The following is a 22278-nucleotide window of genomic DNA, read 5'->3' on the forward strand; positions in this document are numbered from 1 at the left end:
CCAGTGCCAGCACATGGGTCAGGCAAGGTAAATATGTTTGCTGAATCAATGCACTAAGGTTTTACGGTAACTTCTGGAGATCTGCTTTTCTAAGTCTTTCCTTCTGGGAGGATCAGATCTTGGGAGGTTGGATGCTACAGATGGTGACCAGTCCCAGCTCTGTAGCAGCTGTGTCCCATCTGGTGGTGATGGGTGCTTGACGGTCTTGCAGCTTGACCTGGAATGAACATCTTGTGTTGAACGGAGCCTGGCTTCTGTTTTCTGAGCCTTCTGTTTGAAGCCTTTGGAGAGAGTAGCTGGTGGCTAGATCACTGTTGGCCTTCCCCAGTGGCTCAGTGGTAAAGAATCCACCTACAGTGCAGGAGATACGGGTTTGTTCCCTGGGTGGGGAAGATCCTCTGGAGGAGGGCATTGGCAACCCGCTCCAGTATTCTTGCCTGGGAAATCGCATGGACAGAGGAGCCTGGCTGGCTATAGTCCATGGGGTTACAAAGAGTTGGACACGACTTAGCAACTAACCAACAATAGCAAAGATCATTGTTATGAGAGGATCCAAACGCCTGTGTCTCCTTGTAGTTCCAGGGTAGATTCAAAGAGAGGATTCACAGCTGATCACCATCTTATTATCTTTTATCTTTTTTTTGTTTTTCTGTTTCCTTTTCTGTTTCAACTTTTCTTTCTTTTCCTACTTCTTTTATGGAGGAGAATTGCGCTCTGCAGGGCAGCATGATATTGGGGAGGCAGCTTTTGATTGTGTAACGATTGTCAGATGAGACTTGACATGCATTCAGACCATTAGGTATGGGCCCAGTAATATAAAAAACAAATTTTTGCTCATACAAGATGCATAAGCGGCCTTGTGTATTTTCTTTATTCTGGCCTACCCTCAGTAACGACTTTAGGTATAATGGAGAGAAGGCACATGGATTAATAAAAGTTTGTACTTTGACTTCCATCAACAGGAATGTTTTGCCCCAGTGAGCCTTGAAAAATTCTACCATGCACATTTTTGTTCACAAATTATAATCACAGTTGGTAAAGGAACTCAGATGGAAAATGTGACTAAATCAGAAAAGGAACTGTTGAAATGATATTTTTTTAAAAAGCATCTGCTTACTGTGTCATGCACATGAATTTTAATTAAAATACTTTCAAGATCTAGTTAGGTGGAAAATCAAAGATATACTCTATTTTTCAGGGAGGTAGGGTCCACTTGGAGAAACTGAAGCTTGTTATGTTTATAGATGGAGTAATTGGAGGCAGAATGAATGGGTAGGTGGGTCACTCTGCTGCTACTGCTGCTGCTAAGTCGCTTCAGTCATGTCCGACTCTGTCTGGTGTGTATTTATTCATTCATTCACTTGTTCATTTACTCATCAAGCAATTTGATTGTATCTGGTGCTAATTGCTGAGAATTGTATAAACATGGACCTTGCAAGGCTCACAGTCTAGTTGTAAGGGACTGCTGCTGCTGCTAAGTTGCTTCAGTCATGTCTGACTCTGTGCGACCCCATAGACGGCAGCCCACCAGGCTCCCCCGTCCCTGGGATTATCCAGACAAGAAACTGGAGTGGGTTGCCATTTCCTTTTCTAATGCATGAAAGTGAAAAGTAAAAGTGAAGTTGCTCAGTTGTGTTTGACTCTTAGCGACCCCATGGACTGCAGCCTACTAGGCTCCTCCATCCATGGGATTTTCCAGGCAAGAGTACTGGAGTGGGTTGCCATTGCCTTCTCCAGTTGTAAGGGACAGAGAGATATAACCTGGAAATAATGTGGTAAAAATAGCCAGCCAACTTTGTTCCCCAAAATGAAAAGTGGTCTGTGTGTGTTAGTTTTTATGAAACATGTATATGAAGTTTGCTTTTGGAAATTAGTGGAAAATTTACTTTTATATAAGTTCATCATTAAAGAATTTGAAGCTAATAAGGCTTTAACAAGCCATTAAGATTAGGATTAAGAAAATTACTAGAGTTAATTAATGAATATAGTGAAGTTGCAGGATATAAAATTAATACCCAGAAATCCCTTGCTTTCCTCTACAATAACAGTAAAATATCAGAAAGAGAAGTTATTACGAAACAGCCCCATTTACCACTGCAGCAAAAAGAATAAAATACCTAGGAGTAGACCTGCCTAAAGAGACAAAAGACCTGTATGCAGAAAACTATAAGACACTGATGAAAGAAATCAAAGATGACACAAACAGATGGAGAGATACACCATGTTCTTGGATTGGTATTTTTCACAGAACTGGAACGAAAAGATTCACAATTTGTATGGAAACACAAAAGACCCCGAACAGCCAAGGCAGTCTTGAGAAAGAAGAAGGAGCTGGACTTCAAGTGGACACTTGACTGTGATGTAGAAGGTCAAGACATGAAACATACAGGCCCAGGAATGATGTCAGCTTCTACCTCTCATTGCAGGTGTGGCCGGGGCAGTTTCCTCTGTCTCCCAGTCTGCAGACTGTCGGGCTTCCCTGGTGGCTCAGACAGTAAAGAGTCTGTCTGCAGTGTGGGAGACCCGGGTTCAATTCCTGGGTCGGGAAGATCCCCTGGAGAAGGAAATGGCAACCCACTCCAGTATCCTTGCCTAGAGAATCCCACGGATGGAGGATGCATCCTGGCGGGCTGCAGTCCTTGGGGTCACAAAGAGTCGGACACATCTGAGCGACTTCCCTTTCACTTTCTTTCACTGCAGACTATCAGGAGGCTCAGGTGTCATAGTGCGTGTTACATGCCTCTTCCAGTGTGCAGCTGTGGTCAGGATTCAGTACTCAGGTGGTGATGATGTTATTATTGTAATTAATAGAGATTCCGGGAACTAGGGTTGATTTTCATACAAAGAACAGGAATCCTCCCAGACAAAAGATTCTGGTCTGAGAAAGACTAGTACTGCCTGTGTTAGGGTGTTTTTTTCTAGATCCTTTGATGACTCTGGGGTAGTTGTGCTGCTCCTACTCCTTGCCATCTCTCGTGGGGGTGATGGTACTACCTGAACCAGAGCTGGCCTGCAGGACCAGTCAGTGTATCCTGGGCCTGCTCGGTCATTCACCATGCTTCAGTGTAGAGCCTTCTGTATACACAAGCCCTAAAAGATGAGCCATACATTTATATTGGGGCATTTCTTAAAGTAACGGTAGGTACCTCCTGTAACGCAGTTGCTACGTCTTTTTGCACGTGTTGCTCAAGTATCTCGTCTTCCTGACTTCCCTGTCTGGACGCACCGCTCTTCACTGTCGTGTAATCCTGGGGAGCTGTGCACCAGCACTGAGCAGAAGACACAGGAGGCCCTGCCTTGGGGAGCCCGGTGATGCTCTTACTTTGCAGTTGTCTCTGTCTGACGCGTCATGCCTGTGTGTATCACTGTCTATGTCTACTGGGGTGACTCTGGACCCTCCATGGGCGCAGAGACTTTGCTTCTTGTTCTCTGATTTTTACTTATTTATTTTTGGCTGTGTTGGATCTTTGCTGCTGCGCATGGGTTTTCTGTAGTTGCCGTGAGTGGGGGCTACTCTCTACTTACGGTGCGCGGGCCTCCCATCGGTGGCTTCTCTTGTTGCAGAGCACCTGGGCTCTAGGAGCACAGGCTTCCATTTTTGTGGTGCATAAGCTTAGCTGCCCTGAGGCACATGGGACCTTAGTTCCCAGACCAGGAATTGAACATGTACCCTGCATTGGCTGGTGGATTCCTAACCATTGGACCACCGGGAAAAGTCCAGAGACTTCGTTTCTGTTCGCCATCAGCTCCCTGGTGCTCTGAACAAAGCTGGAGACATGACTGGGGTCGCAATAAATATTGGTGGTTGAGGCCCAGGTGCAAGAAGAGTGAGCCCCACCTTTGACTCTCTGATGGAACTTATTAATACAAGTAGTGTGTGGCTGCTGCTGCTAAGTCGCTTTAGTCGTGTCTGACTCTGGGCGACCCCATAGATGGCAGCCCACCAGGCTCCTCCGTCCATGGGATTTTCCAGGCAAGAGTACTGGAGTGGGGTGCCATTGCCTTCTCCGAAGTAGTGTGTGGAGGAGATGGTTATTTAAGTTTAGTGAAAGGACAACAGGGTTGTGTCCTGGGGCCAGGATGGAGCTCTGGACTGGGGGCTGTGGGTGTGCTCCTCAGAAACTGCTTGACTTTGGACAACACTTGCCATTTATGAGCAAAAAAATTGGATGGGATTCTCTGTACGTCTCTGCAGCTCACCCTCCCTGCTCATTTAGCATAGGCAGACTTAACCACCATTCGAGGTGCACATATCTTTTCAGTAACCCATGATGCTGCTGAGCAGGGGAGTGGTGTAAAACTTTTAATCCTTCAGCTGTATGTAAGCTTTCATCTGGGTCTAGAATTCTTTTAAAAAAACGAAAACGCCTTCAATTCAGTAATCGTCAGTACGGTGTGGCTTCCTCGCTCCTCCGTCCCCCGTGTTCTTGATCCTCCCTTCACATCCCAGTCATTCAGCCACCATGGCACCCCTGCGTGGGAAACGCTTGTCCCCGGAAAGGCCTGGTGTGCAAGCAGCGTGTGCAGAACCGTCAGCCAGTGGGGGGTTTCATTGAGGAGACAGCTCTTTGCCTGGCAGCAGTTCGTCTGTTCCCGAGTTTTGATGGCACAGGCTGCAGGGGCCGGGTGTTGAGGAGGCAGCCGCTGGGAGCCTTGATGAGGCTGAAGTCTTGGCTGTCAGCTGGGGGAGACCTCTTTGTGCTTTGAGCTTCCCTGGTGGCTCAGACGGTAAAGAATCTGCCTACCATGCAAGAGACCTGGGTTCGATCCCTGGGTTGGGAAGATCCCGTGGAGAAGGGAACGGCTACCCAGTCCAGTATTCTGGCCTGGAGAATTCCATGGACAGAGGAGCCTGGGGTACAGTTCAAGCAGTTGCAAAGAGTTGGACCGGACCGAGTGACTTTCACCACCACCTCGTGCTTTGGGGGAGAGGCACCACCTCCACACAGTTCCATATCACCAGGTGCCTCACGTGGCGAGTCTCAGGTGGTCCCCTGTCCCCTTCTGCTCCAGGTGATTGATAGTTTAGCCGTTTGCCTACCTGATAGAACATCAGCCTCAGGGACCTTATTCCTCAGGTGCTACTGTTGCTTTTTGATTCGTGTGCTTCTGTGGGTTTGCTGGCTGCTTCCCTGGTGGTTCAGACAGTAAAAGTATCTGTTTGCAATGCAGGAGACCCAGGTTCGATCCTTGGGTTGGGACGATCCCCTGGAGAAGGAAATGGCAACCCACTCCAGTATTCTGGCCTGGAGAATCCCATGGATGGAGAAGCCTGGTGGGCTACAGTCCATGGAGTTGCAAAGAGTTGGACACGACTGAGCGACTTCACTTTTACTTTCTGTGAGAAGGGTCTTTAAGGGAGCGTGAGACAGTGGAAGGAACTGGGTGGGCGCTGACGTTTGTGTTTCCGGGTTTAGAGCTCACCCCCACTGCTCACTGGCTCATGTGTCGTCTGTCTTAAAAGCTCAGTCTGGCCCTCAGCATCCTCATTCTGCAGTTTGGCAATGGTACTAAGTCACTCGTTAAATGAAATGGCGTCCAAGAGCACAAGGGCCAGCAGCAGGCACAGAGCAGGTGTTCGGGGCATGGGTGCTGTTCCTGTTACTTGCTGCACGTGCCAACAGTGCCTGTCCTTGCCTGGTCTCTCTCCTCCTCACTGCACGCGGTAGGTGTCTTCAGGTTAAACCTGGTGCTCAACTGGGCTGATCCCGGAAACTGTCCTTCTCTGGGCCCAGTCCCCCCTCCGCTCCACACAGACACATGGACACGCACTCACTCATACATACTCACACACTATTGCTCACACTCACTCACACTCACTCTCTCACACATACACTCACACACACTCACACACACACTCACTCTCACACACATACACTCACATACACACACACTATCTCACACACACACATGTACACTCTCACTCACACACTCACACTCACTCTCACACATACACACACACTCCCTCACACACTCACTCTCACACTCACTTTCTCACACACACACTCTCACACACACTTTCTCACACACACATTCATACACACACTCTCTCACACACACACATGCACACTCTCATACACACACTCTCCCTCACACACACTCTCCCTCACACACACACTCACTCTCACACTCACTTTCTCATACTCACTCTCACACTCACTTTCTCACACACACACTCTCCCTCACACACACTCCCTCACACACACTCTCCCTCACACACACACTCACTTTCTCACTCACACTCACTTTCTCACACACACACTCTCACACACACACACACTCACACACACACACTCTCCCTCACATACACACTCACTTTCTCACACACACACTCACACACACACTCTCCCTCACACACACTCTCTCTCACACACTCCCTCTCTCTCACAAACACATTCTCTCTCTCTCTGTGATAACCTTTTTGTGATGTGTCCCCCAGCTCTTAGGCACAGTCTTGCCCCACGTATCTAGGGGTCAGACACTTAGCAACCCCGGCCACCTGAAACAGGTCCAGGAACTGGAAGTCAACAGAATAGGCCTCAGCTCAGCCGCCCTGGAGTCTAGGCTGGCCGAGAGGGCCGAGGATGGCAGCTGAGGGCAGAGAGGACGCGGCGCGCGGGCGGGGCTGCGGCGTGGTGCCTGGTGGTCCTGCTTCCCACACAGACTGTCCAGGTGTTACGGGCCAGGCGGTCTTTGGTGCTTCCAGCAAGCCTGAGAATTAAGCAGAATTGTGCTCCATTCTCTATTTAAGAAAACAGGACAATAGAAAATTTGCTTCCCTGGGATTTCCAACCAAGATAAGTTTTTTTTTTTTTTAACTTTTAAAAAAAATTTTATAAGTTTATTTTTTGAAGTTTTAAAACTAAAACTTTTTTTTTAGTTTTTTAAAAAAATCTTTTGGTACTTCCATGTTATTTTTTCCCCCCAGATAATCAATTTATGTAGAATTCTTAGTTTTCAAATATGAGGAATGTTAGACTGTGGGCTGTGGAGTCACAGTCCAGGGTGTGACTCTTGATGACTTCTGCCACCTACTTGCTAGGTGACCCAGTGAGAGCTAACTATTTGAGCCTCAGTTTCTTCTTCTCTGAAACAAGGATAATGCCCCTAGCTCAGAGGATTCCCAGGAGAATTCATGACACTGAGCAGAAGGCATCAGATGCGGGTGATGGGTAGGTATGGGAATTTGCTCTGTTTCCCTGGCACTCATTCACTCTGTTTCTAGCCATAACATCCCCCGATGTCTACTAGTCAGTTACTTGGTGAATTTTCCTGGACCATTTGACGTGTAGGTTGTGTATTTCAGTTAGATTGGAAGTCCCTTATGGTCAGGGACCCTGAATCCAGGGATGAAGTTTGTGTTAAATAATGCCATTCTTCGTAATCTATCCACTCCCATGTGCATAGAGGCATAGGCTCCTAGAATTTAAGTCTAGAAAAAACTCCACGCTAGCATTCCTGTGGACAGTGGCAAGTTCTCTGATGAGCCAGCCCAGGCCGGGGCTGAGAAGTTGACCGTTGGCCAAGGCCACACAGACAGTTAGTGGTGGAGCCAGGTTGGCCTCGGGGTGTCCTGCGTGACCCAGGTTTTTTCCCTCTTTATGGCCGATGGGGGCCTAACGTCTTGTTCTTCTGCTGTGAGGTTTTGGGCTCAACACCCTGCTCTAAGAGCACCTTAAATGTGGAGTGAACTTGGCCTGCACAGCAGGTCTGTGGCTTCACCCTGACCCTTAACCCTCTCTCTGTCTACTCCATCTGCCCCTGGGTCTCCAAAGTGGGTGGCAGAGCTTTCCGCACGTAGCAATTTTCATGTCTGTGATGGTTGTGACGTCTATAGGGTTTCGTAGTTATATACTTGAACCACACATTCAGGCTCGCCTTGTGCTCAGACGGGGAGGGGTTTGCCGGGATGCGTCGGCTTTGTCTGCCACGCGCACTTCCCGGGGGCCTGCGGGCAGTGTGCCCCGGAAGTGCCTTGCTGAGGTCACGGGGAGAATCCCTGGGAGGAAATGACAGGCGTCACGTGCCTGCCCATCGGGCTTTTGTGGGGTGGGGCAGCACCAGTGGTGCCACGGGGCCCAGAGAGTGGGTGCCGTGGGTGTGCTGAGTCCTGCCGGTGGCCTGCCCCCGAGGGCTGAGTGGAGTTGGCTGCCTTGCTCCTTCAGAGGCGGCCAGGACCTCCCCAGGGGCCCTGGTCACAGAGGAGGCACCCTGGAAACCCCTCTGCAAACCTCTGGCTTCTCGTTTGGGCTGGCTCTCTGTGGGGTCTGTGAAGGGAGTGTGGGCACGTCAGGCTGGGCGCCGTGGGGGAGGGAAGGCAGGAGCTGGAGGGGTCACACCCCAGTTACAGCTCCTGCCGTCTGTGCTGTTTCCTTACAGAGGAAATGTACTTCATCTCCTCAGCTGCAGTTTCACTGTCTGTTGTTGGTCATTAACTTAGCGTGTCCAACTCTTTGTGACCCCGTCGACTGCAGCACTCCAGGCTGCCCTGTCCTTTACCATCTTCCGGAGTTTGCCCAAACTCATGTCCATTGAGTCGGTGATGCCATCCAACCATCTCATCCTCTGTCATCCCCTTCTCCCACCTTCAAACTTTCACTATCTGTAAAATGAGGGAAGTAACACCTACATTAACTACCTCCAGGCTTGTTATGAAGCTGAAATGGTACACGTGGTCTCTCTCCTTGGGGCTGAACCTCCATCCATCCTCATCACTTCTAGCATTTAGCTTGCTGCCAGACACAAGTGGGCATTTAAGGTTTGTTGACTAGCATTCTGTAATCTGCATGGTATGCTGCACACATGGTGATTGTTCCTCATAATTCAGCCGCTGGTGTTTGACCACAGACTCTATGGTTGGTCAGGGGAAGGGGCAGGAAACGCCAGGCAGTCTCATTGCATCCTCGTTTCTAGAACCCTGGAGTCCTGGCAACTCCCATTGCCACACACGACTCTGGGGATGTCAGACCCAGGGCCCTGTGCAACGGTCATGGTCTCAGTCTTAATCATTTAACATGTTTTAGAATGTGTGAAGTGTTTCCTCATCCCACAGCTGGTCTAAAAGGATGTGGGGACATTGCCTGGTCCCCCGAGGAGAAATACAGTGTGGTGTGTTTTTGTCTAAACCGAGTCCACAAATAGCTCCCAGACACGGTTGGAAAGCAGTAAGCTGTAGCTGAGGGATTAACCATGGCAGGTCCAGTGAGGGAACCGGCAGGAAGGAAGGCTGACCTGACAGGACCACGGATGGGCCTGGGCTGAACTGAGGGACTTGAAGAATAGGAAGTGCAAGCCAGCATCTCTCATTTTCTCCTTTCCTTAATTTTTTTTTTTCATTAATTAACCTGTCTAGTTCACTGAGTTTCTCTCATCAGTGTTTTATAATGAGCCAGACTGTATGCTTGGCATGTACCGACAGGGAGATGTTTTCATGTGGCCCATAGAACATGGCCCTCAGGGAAGGGCTGGGAGGAGAGCTGTCCTCAGTGTCAGACAGCTGGTAACATTCCCTGCACAGATGCTGACTGGAGGTGCTGTTGCCTGTGGGCAGGGAGGCAGACAGACACCTGAGGCCATAGTGTTGGAACTGCGTTGGAGTTTAGGTAATTGAGGAACCAGTGACCCTAGAGGAGTTGATCTTAAAGGCCTTTGGAAGGTACTTGAAAAACTGAGGGCTCATGCAGGTGTGAGATTTATTAATACCACTACCCCTAAGGTGACTGCTGACTGACATCTCCATGTTGGTACCTTGACCTTCTGGTGAATTGTGCTGACACACACTTGATGTTTCTCTCTCTTTTGAGGAGTCCAAGCCAGGGAAATGCGACATTTTTAGTTAAAAATTAAGTTTTGCTCTTACCAAGGATTTGTTTGTACATTTGGAATAGGATTGATTATTCACAGTATTAATGATCGATTGATTCTGTTGAGATCCTTGGGCAGGATTCTCAGTTACCCTGGAAAATTAATCCATTACGTCAGATGCACTTGAATGCACTTATAGTCCCTCCTTGGAAGGAAAGTTATGACCAACCTAGACAGCATATTAAAAAGCAGAGACATTACTTTGCCAACAAAGGTCCGTCTAGTCAAGGCTATGGTTTTTCCAGTGGTCATGTATGGGTGTGAGAGTTGGACTGTGAAGAAAGCTGAGCACGGAAGAATTGATGCTTTTGAACTGCGTTGTTGGAGAAGACCCTTGAGAGTCCCTTGGACTGCAAGGAGATCCAACCAGTACATCCTAAAGGAGATCAGTCCTGGGTGTTCATTGGAAGGACTGATGTTGAAGCTGGAACTCCAATACTTTGGCCACCTGATGCAAAGAGCTGACTCATTTGAAAAGACCCTGATGCTGGGAAGGATTGGGGGCAGGAGGAGAAGGGGACGACAGAGGATGAGATGGCTGGATGGCATCACCGACTCGATGGACATGAGTTTGGGTAAACTCCGGGAGTTGGTGATGGACAGGGAGGCCTGGTGTGGTGCAACTCATGGGGTCGCAAAGAGTCGGACACAACTGAGTGACCGAACTGAACTGATAGTCCCTCCTTGGAAAGATAGATAGCTGAAATGCAAACTGCCTTAAAGACAGTAGTTTCATTGACTCTTTTGTCTGGGACCTCAGAGGAGAAGTGACTTGTCTCGAGCCACAATATGAGTAGGTGACAGAGCCTGTCCGTGCCTTTTCCCGGCCATTGTGCCCACCCTTGGTTTTGCACAATCCATCATTCCTGTCCCTGTAATAAATGTAGACTGGGTTGCTCAGCTTCTACGAGCATAACATCTATCGACTCTTGCAGCTTCCACAGGTTTCTTGAGAAACAATACACATTTTGTATCTTTGCTTTTTTGAGGGATAGTAAATACTTCGCATGTTAGCTTTAAAAGCAGATAGCATTCTGGTTCAAGAAATGTGGGATATCTACTTTTATATCATCTGGGATGGCAGCTGCAGCGGGCATGTGTCCTGAGCGGGGCAGGTTGGGGGGTGAGTTGGGGGTGGAGAGGAGAATGAGGACTGACCGGGGGTCCTGCAGGCGGGAGGGGGCCTCTCCCCTGGGCTGTGGGAACCCGTCCCCTGCTCTCCCTCTGACTCTGTCAGCTGGGGGTTAGTTTTCTTTGGATAGAGAACAAAGAAAGTAAAAACGAATGGTCTGAAGCCCTTCCTTGGGGAGAAACACTCACATCCCCAGATGCTGAGAATAAACAGCCTCTGAGACCCCCGGCAGCCACCTCACCCCGCCGAGAGCTGCTCTTGCCTTTGGCTGCCCGTCCCCACCCCCAGGTCCAGCCGCATCCCGCCAGCTCCCCTGGCTCTGTGACCACTTCTTCCTGCCGAGCTGCTGGCTCCTCTGAAACCTCACCTTTCCCTCCTCCCTGACTTGGCCGGTCCCATGTTTCTGTCCAAGCCACGGTCTCCACTCCCCAGCTTCCCCCCGCTTCCTGGGTGAGAAGGTGCCTTCTGGGGGCGGAGTGGTTCAGAGGGAAGAAGAAGGGGTGAGGCCCTCTGTCCCCCGGCGGTCCTCCTCTCTGGTCCCTGCGTTGCTCCCGGCTGGGTTCAGTTAGCTTTCCGATGCAGTGGAAGCCGTCTTCCACTGTGTGTTTAGCAGAGGTTCCTGTTCTTTGGATGAACTCAATCTGATGCCTCGTCTGTAAAGCAGCCCTGCTGTGTTCCAGGCTGGGGGTGCTGATGGTGAATTCCCCCCGTGCCCTCTTTTCAGCTCTCACACCCCTGAAGGGTTCTGCATGCTCCTGAGATTAAACGGAGCAGGGAGCAGGGGGCCCCTGGTGTAGACCCACCTGTAGGTTTCCTGGCGCCAGGAGCCCCATTTGGAGCGCCAGGGCTGTGGGCAGGCTTGATGCCCTCATGCCCCGGGCACCTCAGCTTCACCCCTTACATGAGCATCTGCCCAGTGTTAGTCCAAGCTCTGTCTATCACTCCTTACAGACGACCACCCTTAGGTTCTTGGGTGGAGCACCCTGGGGAACAAGCCCATCCAGACCCAGGCTGTGAGTGCAGGGTCCTGAGGGGCGTGGGCTCCCAGTAGTTGGCTCCCTTGGCCGCCGTTGTTCTCACCCTAAGTGGACCGGGGCCGAGCCCTCCGGAGCAGCCACCAGGCCCTGTGCAGCCCCGGGTCTGTCCCAGCTGTGACCAGCCACGTGACCCACCCACGGGGCTGGGCTGTGCAACAGGAGTCCAGGGAGCATGTGAACTGATTTGCATTTTCACCTCCTTTCCCCCCCGGAAAACTCCCGCTGCTGCGCTGCTGCGCTGCTGCGAGGGTGGCTCTGTGTGCGGCAGGCGGCTCTGGGGCCTCAACAAGCCAGCTGGTTCCTTCCTTCTTCCTCTGGGTTTCCCTCCTCCCTCCTTCCCGCCTCATCACAGGGCAGGGTGCCAGGCCTTTGGGATGGGAAACAGGAACCGAGAAGTGGAAGATCAAGACACAGCCAGATAGCGGTCCTCTCTCTGAACTTCCCCTGGAAAAGCCCGGAGTTGATGGTGGAACTAGGCAAGCCCGCCACCTGCCTTCAGGCCCCGCCTACCCCTCCTCGGCTCTTGGAAGATTCTGGAACCCCAGACTGGTTACACCAGTGGTCTGGGCAGGTGTGCCCAGCTTTAGGCTGCACAGGTGTGCCCATGCACCTGGACGAGCTTAGAGGAAGGGGCTTAAAACGAAGCCCAGGGAGCAGGGTGCAAGAGCGATGATTTCCCAACGTTAGGAAAGGTGCATGTAGAAGCTTGCTAAGCTCCCCTGGCCACTCTGGAACTCTGGGCACCCCACTGTCAGCACACGGGGCTGGAGGCGCAGTTCTGGAAGCTTGCTCCTTGCTTACAGAACAAAGTCTTACTTTGTGCTCCTTGTCTGCACATGGGGCCCAGAAAGAAGAAAACATCTCCAGTGCCCCCTGCCCCATTTGTGTTACCAGCATGTGTTCGTGTGGCTTGCTCCTGTGCCCCTGGGCTGACCTCACTCCCAGCCTCCCCTGCTGCTTTTTCTGCATGGCCAGGCCTGTGGTGCCAGGTCCACGCCTGTTCCCCACCCCACTTCCTGCAGGGGTGTGCTGGCACCTTCTGGGATAAGGCCCCTTCTGTTTGTGAGCAGAGCACTGTGGGAGGTGTTGGGGGACCCAGGCCAGGCCTTCCCCCTGCCCCTCATCTGTCTAGGAACAGGGCACCAGGGCCAGGGAGACTGGGGGTGCCTTCTTTGCTTCTGGTGGGTTGTAGCTCTCTTTCCAAAATTCGCCTTTCCCTTTTAGCTCCTCAGATCTCCCAGAACCTGCCCCCTAGTAAAAATCAGGATGGGGAGCACTTTTATAAAGCTGGGTTCACATCATCTGTTTCCGTTTCTCTGCCTTAGTGATTCTGATAAGGCTCGTGTTGGGGGCTGGCTTTCCAAGGAGAGGGTCCATGGGGAGCCTGTGGATACTCGGTCCTTCAGTCTTACATGCCTCAGGGCTCTCCTTTGTTATCCCGGGTCTTTGTACATGGTCGGTGTTCTTTTCCATTTCATGGCTTCAGTTGTGTGACCCAGTTGGCATCAGTCATCCTAACAAGTCTAGACTCGGATCCTAGGAGGGCACTGTCGTGTGTGTGGTTACCCCTCTAGTTGGGCATTTGTGGCTCTTTCCCATTTTTTCTAAGTAATATCTACACCCTTAAACATAGTCTAAATCTCTGAACACAGTCTAATTTTGTCTATCTAAAAATGTTTTTATGGTATTATATTGCATGTTTACTTTTGCAAATTGCTTCTTTAATATTTCTGTGAATTTTCATTTGTGTTCTGGGTGGGCAAAGATTGCTCGTTTCCATTGCTGTGTAGCATTCTGTTGTATGTATATACAACAGTTCATCCATTTTCCCATTGATAGGCATTTGGTTTTGCCCAGTTTTCAGCTCCTTGGAAGCGTGCCACGAACATCTTTATACGTATCTTCCAATGCAGATATTCACATACTGTGAGTAACTTTGATTTTATTAGGCAACACCAAAGTTCGACCTTCTGGTTTGTCCTCATGCACACGTTGCACACAGCTGTGATCCAGCTTGGCTATTTATTTGATCTTTATTCTTCATGACACCTGCTATTCTCCTGGCCTCTGCTTTATTCCCAGGAGGAGGGCAATCCATTATTGCTCTTCCTTTAAACCGAGCCTGAAGGCCACAGTGCATTTCTGTGCTTCCCAAAAGGCTTCTGGAAATATTTGACACTGTCATTAATGTTCTCCATGACTTCAGAAGTCAGATCAAACGTGCGATGAGGCAAAGCTGCCATCTCAATGTCTGTACAACCCTTTCTTGGCAAAGCTGTCCTTAGGGCACAGGTCTGCGCATTGTTTTGTTTTGCTATTTGGTCTTCTGTCCTTCAAATCTGTCATTTCCTTTCCAATTGGTCCTTCTTGAAAGGAATGAGGGAGATGGGTCAGGCTTGGATTGTGGCCCGATTGGGGAGGCCTGTGGTCCGCTGTCCTCCAGGGCAGCATCTCTGGGTTCCAACAATAGGCCAGGCCATTGCTACTCTTGCTGGCTCCAGTTGTGGCCTTAGGGAGCTGGGGACGAAGCTGGCCCTGTGCCGACCCCTCCAGGTCAGGGCAGGAGCAGCAGGGTGGTGCTGGAGAAACGTTTCTGTGGATCCGCAGGTCAGAGGTCAGCAGAGTTTATCTGTAAAGGGCCAGATAGTAAATATTTCAGGCTTTTCAGCCCCAGAGGCAAAATTGAGGAAACTGTGTACATGCTTAGATAATAAGAGATAAAATAAATTTCCACAAAATTTTTTTATTAATGAAAATCAGAATATAATAATGATGATGAAGTATAGTTCTTTTGGTTTTGTTGTTGCTGTTCAGTCTCTTAAGTCGTGTCCGACTCTTTGTGACCCCATGAACTGCAGCATGCCAGACTCCCTTGTCCTTCACTATCTCCTGGAGTTTACTCGGATTCATGTCCATTGAGTCGGTAATGCTAACTAATCATTCTCATTCTCTGCCATCCTCTTCTCTTTTTGCCTTCAGTCTTTCCCGGCATCAGGGTCTTTTTCCAGTGAGTCAGTTCTTCGCATCAGATGGCCAAGGTATTGGAGCTTCAGCTTCACCATTAGCCCTTCCCATGAATATTCAGGGTTGATTTCCTTTAGGATTGACTGGTTTGATCTCCTTGCTGTCCAAGGGGCGCTTAAGGGTCTTCTCCAGCACCGCAGTTCGAAAGCATCAGTTCTTCAGTGCTCAGCCTTCTTTATGGTTTTTGGTAATGCAGGTCTACTAATGAGAAGAGTGGAATTCCTTCTGGGAGGGATGACATTTCTCTCTCTTGGCTCTCTTTTTTTTTTTTTCTTATTCGTTTATTTAATTGAAGTATAGTTGATGTATGAACCTTTCTTTTAATGGGGGTTCAGAGTTAGTATCCCCCATCACCCGATCATCATATAGATTGGACAGATCCTTGGCTCATGGCTGCCTGTAAATAGACTGAGGGGTAGACATGCCTGTCGACCCCAGATGCCCGAGGCTCACCTCAGACCGCCTTGAGGCGTGGTCCCACAGTCCAGCATCAGGACGAGGGTGGCTTCGTGCCAGAATGGAGGTCCCCGTAGGGCCCTGGGAACAGGGGAGACAGGCGTGTCACATGGTGGTGTTGGTGTCAAGCTTACCGAGGGAAGAGGGCATGGGCCCCTAAGTGCTCCCAGTGTTTTATGGGGCAGCCCTGGAGGGTGGCACACAGAGGGACCCTCAGAAAAGAGGAGAAGCATCAAGGGCAACCTGCTTGGAAATGGTCTCTGGTCCACGACCGGAGCTCCGGAGAAAAGGGAGCAAGGCTGAGAAGCTGACTCTGTAATTTTACTCTAAATATTCGTCTGTGGCTAGCGGCTGCCGTCTTGGACAGCATGGGTCTGAAAAGGAGAGGTGTGTGCGTCCTCCCGGAAAGATGTCCTTTCCCACGCTGCACACAGCCCTGGACCAGCCGTGGACTCAGAGGAGAGCTGCTTCCATGAATAAATAAGAACTGTGGCTATTAATACAACAGTTCAGGGGATCAAAAGAGAGGCCTTAAAAGTGGTTGTAGACAGTTGTTTATTTTCCTCTGAAATATCTGAGACACATCCCCACACCCTTGTTTATGTGATAAATTTACTCTGAAATTTGCTTTATAAACTAAAGGTCAACTGTGGTCCGGCTCCTCAGAATTAATGAGCTTCGGCCAGATGTAGGCTGTTGCACGGTGCCTGCTTAGGGCCGTATTGTCTATTAGATTTTTGCTTGTTTATAGTTTTTACATGCAAATTCTGGTTGTAATTACAGCTTTTTTTTCTCTTTTCCTGAGCTTGGGTAGATTTTAGAGAGGGCAGGGTGTGGGTGAGGATGTGATCTGGTTAGAAATCTCAGCCCAAGTGGTAGAAGTTTTTGGTTCCTTGAAACTCTCATATTTTTATTATTTTTGTTCCAAGATTCCTGTGCTGTTTTTATATATAAATGACAGAGGCTTTTTCCAGCACTCAAGTCTTCCATCACTTGAACTTCTGACTAAATTCAACCTTAATTATCTGTAAATATGCACCATAATGAGGAGTGTATTTTTGAGAGGGGTGGTAATTGCATTTCCCTCTTGTAATTTTAATTAAAAATTACCTCTACCACCCACCTCACCTTTACTTCCAGGCTCTTCCTAACAGACTGGAACAGCAGCCGTTACTGCTTATCTGCTCTTTCCTGAGTTCAGGAAACAGCATGGCCCTTTAATGACAAGGCGAGGATTCCATGGGACGGCATATCTTTACAAGACTTTGAATGACCAGGGAGGGGTGTGTCCCACAGTATAACCTGGGAGGAGATTGTCAGAGTTGAACTTTGTGATAAAGCTTGTTTCCTCTGCTGTCAGCCTTCCACACTGAAGTTCCCGTTTTTCTCAGCGTGATCGAACCAAAGCCCGGTGGACAGATTACTCTCTTGGAGGACCAGCAGCTGGAGAGTTGAAGCCTGGTTGAGAGTAGATCTCGGTGGCCACTCCCAGACCTTTCCAGCGTGTCTGCTGCCCTGCCTCGACCTTCCCACTGTGGGGCCAGCCAGTCCCCCACCTTTGGGTGGGCTTTCTCTGAATCCACTCCCCTGCCTGCCCAAATCCATGTTCTCACTGGGTCCGCATGACCTACTCCTCCCCTCTGCCCTCTGCCAAGAAGACTTCAGTGGCTGCCCCTTGTCTGTCCTTAGAAGAGAACATTAGGAAGGTAAAAAAATACAGTAGAATTAGTTTTATTTATATTTTACTTAACCTAGCTTGTCCAAAACAGCATCACTTTAAGGTGTGCCATGAGCCACATTTCCATGCTTAGCAGACACTTGGCCCTGGTAGGTACCCTATGAGACAGCATCTGTCTCGAGGCAGAGCTGGACAAATAGAAAAGCAGGTCAAGCTCAGTCCTGCACCCCTGGCTGTGGTCACAGTTAATTTGTGTTTATTTCAGGCATTGAGTTGCTAGATTGTAAACTCCATGAAGGCAGGGGCAGGTCCTGTTTTGTACACCATCGTATCTATACAATGTAGCTCATATTCAGCTTGTGGTAGGTGCTCAGTAAATTGTCATTTCAGTTGCTTAGTTGCGTCCTACTCTTTGCGACCCGATGGACTGCAGCACACCAGGCCTCCTGTCCATCACCGCCTCCCTGTCCATCACCAACTCCCAGAGCTTGCTCAAACTCATGTTCATCAAGTCAGTGATGCCATCCAACATCTCATCCTCTGTCGTCCCCTTCTCTTCCCACCTTCAATCTTTCCCAGCATCAGGGTCTTTTCCAATGAGTCAGTTCTTAAGCACAGAACTTGGTAGGAGAAGCTGGGAGGAGCACCCAGCTGACCCATCCAAGAAGACTTTCAGGAGGAAGAGGTGCCTCTAAACCAACCAAACCAGATTCAGCGTGGAAGCTGAAGGTCACGAGGAGGAAGGGAGAGTGTTCTGGGGGCGGGTAGTGGGGAGGAGGTGTACAGTACTTGGAAGCCAAGAGAAGGTAGCAGGTTGATGGGAGCTTCATTAATTCATTTTACGGAAGTTCAGGGTGCAGGTTCATCAAGCTTTGCTAAAGAGCTGAGAGGTTGTCCTAGGACCTCCTGGGCAGGGAGTGGTCCCTCGGACTCTTGTGTGTTTCTCTCTTCTGTGCAGAACTTTTTCTACCTTCACACCTCCTACCACACGGGAGGGGCTTAATAAGGCTACTGGCTGACTTAGAGTGTTTCCATATAGTCTGACCAGGTTGCTGTTGATGTCTTCTGCTGTCTGTGAGAAGCTTTAGAAAGAGGAGCAGGTTTTATTATTTGAATGCAAGTCAGATGCTTTTCTACACACTTTTCTACACAGCACAGTGGTAAAGAATCCACCTGCCAAGGCAGGAGACACGAGTTCCCTCCCTCGGTGGGGAAGATCCCCTGGAGGAGGGTATGGCAACCCACTCCAGTATTCTTACTTGGAGAATCCCATGGACAGAGGAGCCCGGCAGGCTACAGTCCCTGGGGTTGCAAAGAGCTGGACACGACTGAGTATGCAGGCACAACAGATTCTTTTCTAGTGATTCCAAAGTCTAGGCAGGACCAAATTCTCTCGAGACACTAGGCAAGATGTTGAGTAGAACAGATGTGTTTTTCGTAGTGGCCCCTTATATGGAGATTGGAAGAGCTTTTGATGCCTGTGTTGAACTTGTGTCTTTGTATGTGAGAGCCGTGTTCTCTGACATACCATTGTCCAAGCTTCAGGAAGTAGTGTTTCTGACACAGCCCTGAGCAAACCCTGTCTTCTTGCTGGCCCTGGGGACCCTGGGAGTCGGAACATGCGTGGTCAGTAAAAATTGATGAGATTTTGTGAGAAAGATAGTTCAGTAGTGATTTTCATGGGTTATTTGCTGTTCCAAATCTCTTTTTATATCTCAAGGGAAAGTCAGGAATGGATTAGAGATGACATTCTAGAAAAATAAAAGCTAATTCTCTATAATTTTGTTTACTGTCTTATATTAGTCCCTACCTACTCTTTTCTACAATATATTGGAAAACAGTGCTTTTTTATTACATGCTTTCTTTGTATTTAACCACTCTGTCAAATATCTGGTGGCTTGTGATAATTTTTCTGTGTAAAATTGTCAGCAGCAGTCACATCTGTTTTTAGCGTCCAGCAAAAAATAGTCGTTGCTGTGTTAGAACTGGGACCTACGAAGCAGGTATTGAAAAGGGCTTCCCCGGTGGCTCAGTGGTAAAGAATCCACCTGCCAAGCAGGAGATGTGGGCTCAGTCCCTGGATCAGGAAGATCCCCTGGAGAAGGGAATGGCTACCCACTCCAGTATTCTTGCCTGAAGAATCCTATGGACGGAGGAGCCTGGCGGGCTACAGTCCATGGGGTCTCAGTAGTCGGACACGACTGAGCAACTGAGCTCACGTTGAAAATGGATTCAAGAGGAGATTCAGGAAGGCCGGACATCCAGAATCTGTCTCTCTGGGGAAAGGTGTGCTCTGTGTAAGATGATCCATCATTGTACTTTTTTGATCAAACTCAAAATGAGCAACAAGAAATGTTATCGATTATCTACTGTATAGCAGATATTAGGCTAGCTACTTCCCTGTGGGTGTGCGTTGAGTCTTCACAGAAGTCGTGTGTTTGGTGTCTCTGTCCCGGTTGACAAATGCTTTTTCCTTCCCATCACAGCAAAAAGTGACACCCCTTTCTTTTCTGTACAGTTTCATTGGGCTAAAAGGACACTTTACCCCTGTGTCTTTTGTGATTAAAACTCCAGGTATGATTAGTCACTGAACCAATATTATTTGAGCCCTTACTATCTGCTAGGCATCGTAAAAGCTGTACACATCTATGGTGTGGTGGTTGGTCCAGACCCTGGCAGGCTGGCACGTCCCCGGCCCTGGCTGGTTCACAGGGATAAACTGAGGGTTGGTGGAAGCAGAGTTGGTCCAGGTTGACTCGCGACACTGCGGGAGGCCAGCATCCAGTGGGCACAGCAATCAGAGACAACTCAGAGCCTTCAGGTGGATGAGGGTGTGGCAAGGCGGTGGCTTTTAGGGACCACGTGCCTCCCCACCGCACTGAGCGCTGGTCCCAGGGAGGTGGCCCCAGACTGGCCTCCCTGTGGCTCTCATGTGGCTCTTCTCTGTAGCTGTGATCTAAGCTCAAGCGCATGTTAATGAGTACATTCTCTGTATTTTAGGCCTTGGACGTGGACCGGATGGTTCTCTACAAAATGAAGAAATCCGTGAAAGCAATAAATATCTCCGGGCTGGGTGAGTACACGTTCTTTCCCACTTTTCTTTGTGGACGATTGATTTTGTGTTCGCAGTCCGGATATCATAGTGTTAATTACCGTGAGTGAATAATCAACCAGACTTCTTTTTCTGGGTGTACAAATTAGAGAGGTGAGCTGGGATGTGTCATTCTTAGGAGCGTGTGTGTTTCCTGTCCTCTGAAGTGCAGTTGAGTTTGCTGTGATCGCCCTGTGTTAACAGCTTTGTCAGACTGGTTAGGGGGAGGACCCACTTGCCTCTGTTGTTTGGTTTGTGCTGTTAATTACGCCAGATGCCCTTTCCATTTTCTCTCTTACCTGTCTTGTCTGGAAAGAAAATAAATAAGAAAGCATAATCAACTAATTTGATTGTAGTAATATTTAATCTAGACTTTATTATAGCTAAAAATAAAAAAACATGGAACTTTTGACCTAAAAATGACGGGCTGCACGTATGTGGCAGGTCTGCTCCCTACACAGATCCTTACAGATGATAGAAAATGTTTTTTAAGTCATTAAATGACTAGGAAGTTTGACTCAGAAAGAAGAAAATAGCAGCCTCGGGGGACCAGCAGTTGTGAGGAATCCTGAGGAGGTTGGAGCAGGGCTGATGGCGGGCAGAGAGAAGGGCTGGCTGGTGGGAGACAAACACCGCTGCTGAGGGTGGCAGGTACCCCGGGGGTGCCTACAGGCGGTGGCCTGGGAGGGGAGGGGCCTGGGCTATGCCCCCGGGAGCACCGCGTTGTGCCCTTCCCCGTCGTGGTCCCTCCCTTCAGGGAAGACGGTGACTGGAGCAGAGGGCAGGGAGTGCTGCTGGTAGTGTGGTGTCAGGAGAAGGGTTGTGAGACCTTCTGGAAGCACAGGTCCCACGTGGTACCCCCGTCCCCCAGCTCAAATGCAGGTGACCCTTGCGGGTCCCACGTAACGCCCCCGTCCCCCAGTTCAAATGGAAGTAACCCTTGCAGGTCCCACGTGGTACCCCCGTCCCCCAGCTCAAATGCAGGTGACCCTTGTGGGTCCCACGTAACGCCCCCGTCCCCCAGTTCAAATGGAAGTAACCCTTGCAGGTCCCATGTGGTACCCCCGTCCCCCAGCTCAAATGCAGGTGACCCTTGCGGGTCCCACGTAACACCCCCACCCCCCAGTTCAAATGCAGGTAACCCTTGCAGGTCCCACACGGTACCCCTGTCCCCTAGCTCAAATGCAGGTGACCCTCGCAGGTCCCACGTGACACCCCCGTCCCCCAGCTCAAATGCAGGTGACCCTCACAGGTCCCACGCAACAGCCCCGTCCCCCAGCTCAAATGCAGGTGACCCTCGTAGGTCCCACTTAACACCCCTGTTCCCCAGCTCAAATGCAGGTGACCCTTGCACAATGCTGTTTTGAACTGCGCGAGTCCACCTACATGTGGATGTTTTTCAGTAGCAGATATGAATAAGGTCCATGGTTGGTTGAATCTGAGGATATGGAGGAACCACAGGTATAGAGGCTGGCTATAAATTATACCCTGATTAATCCCCACCTTATTCAAGAGTAACCTTTAAAACAGACTCACAGACTCAGAGAACAAACTTATGGTTACCAGAGGAGGCAGATGGGGGAAAGAGACAGTTAGGGAGTTTGGGATGGACATGTACACACTGCCATAAAGACATTAAAAAAAAGAGAGAGTCCTCTGTCATGTGAGCACAACTCTATTAGCTGCTCTCTCTCCTCCAGGGAGGGCGGTGCAGACCAAGACAGTGAAGAGTAGTAGGAGATTTCAGCTTTAAAGATGATGCTGCAGTTGAGAATAGCCAAGTATATTTAGGAACAGATTTAACAAAAGATGCGTAGGAAACTGACATTGAAAACTATAAAACGCTGCTGACAGAAACTAGAGAAGACCTAAATAAATGAAGAGGTATATGGTGAGTGTGTGGGTTGGAAGACAATATTGTTAAGATGTCATTGCTTCCCAAATTTATGTTACTGTTCAACACAATCCTGATCAAAACTGGGAACTGACAAGCTGA

The 22278-nt window shown here is 49.4% G+C and overlaps 1 protein-coding gene across 11 annotated transcripts in view; it reads left to right on the forward strand.

The window, feature by feature from the left end:
* The window catches only part of ASAP2 (ArfGAP with SH3 domain, ankyrin repeat and PH domain 2), a 154141-nt gene that overhangs the window by 26289 nt on the left and 105574 nt on the right, over positions 1-22278 (forward strand). For all 11 annotated transcript variants that reach the window (XR_014051586.1, XM_081483458.1, XM_081483459.1 and 8 more), the window contains one exon: positions 20192-20264. Coding sequence is in view for 10 of the 11 variants with exons in the window: in XM_081483458.1 (XP_081339584.1) it covers positions 20192-20264 (73 nt within the window). In the remaining variant the exon portion in view is untranslated. The remainder of the gene's footprint in view (positions 1-20191; positions 20265-22278) is intronic.

The sequence above is a fragment of the Giraffa tippelskirchi genome, chromosome 4, assembly GCF_054371585.1.
Source record: "Giraffa tippelskirchi isolate mGirTip1 chromosome 4, T2T-mGirTip1v1.2.pri, whole genome shotgun sequence".
NCBI lineage: Eukaryota > Metazoa > Chordata > Mammalia > Artiodactyla > Giraffidae > Giraffa > Giraffa tippelskirchi.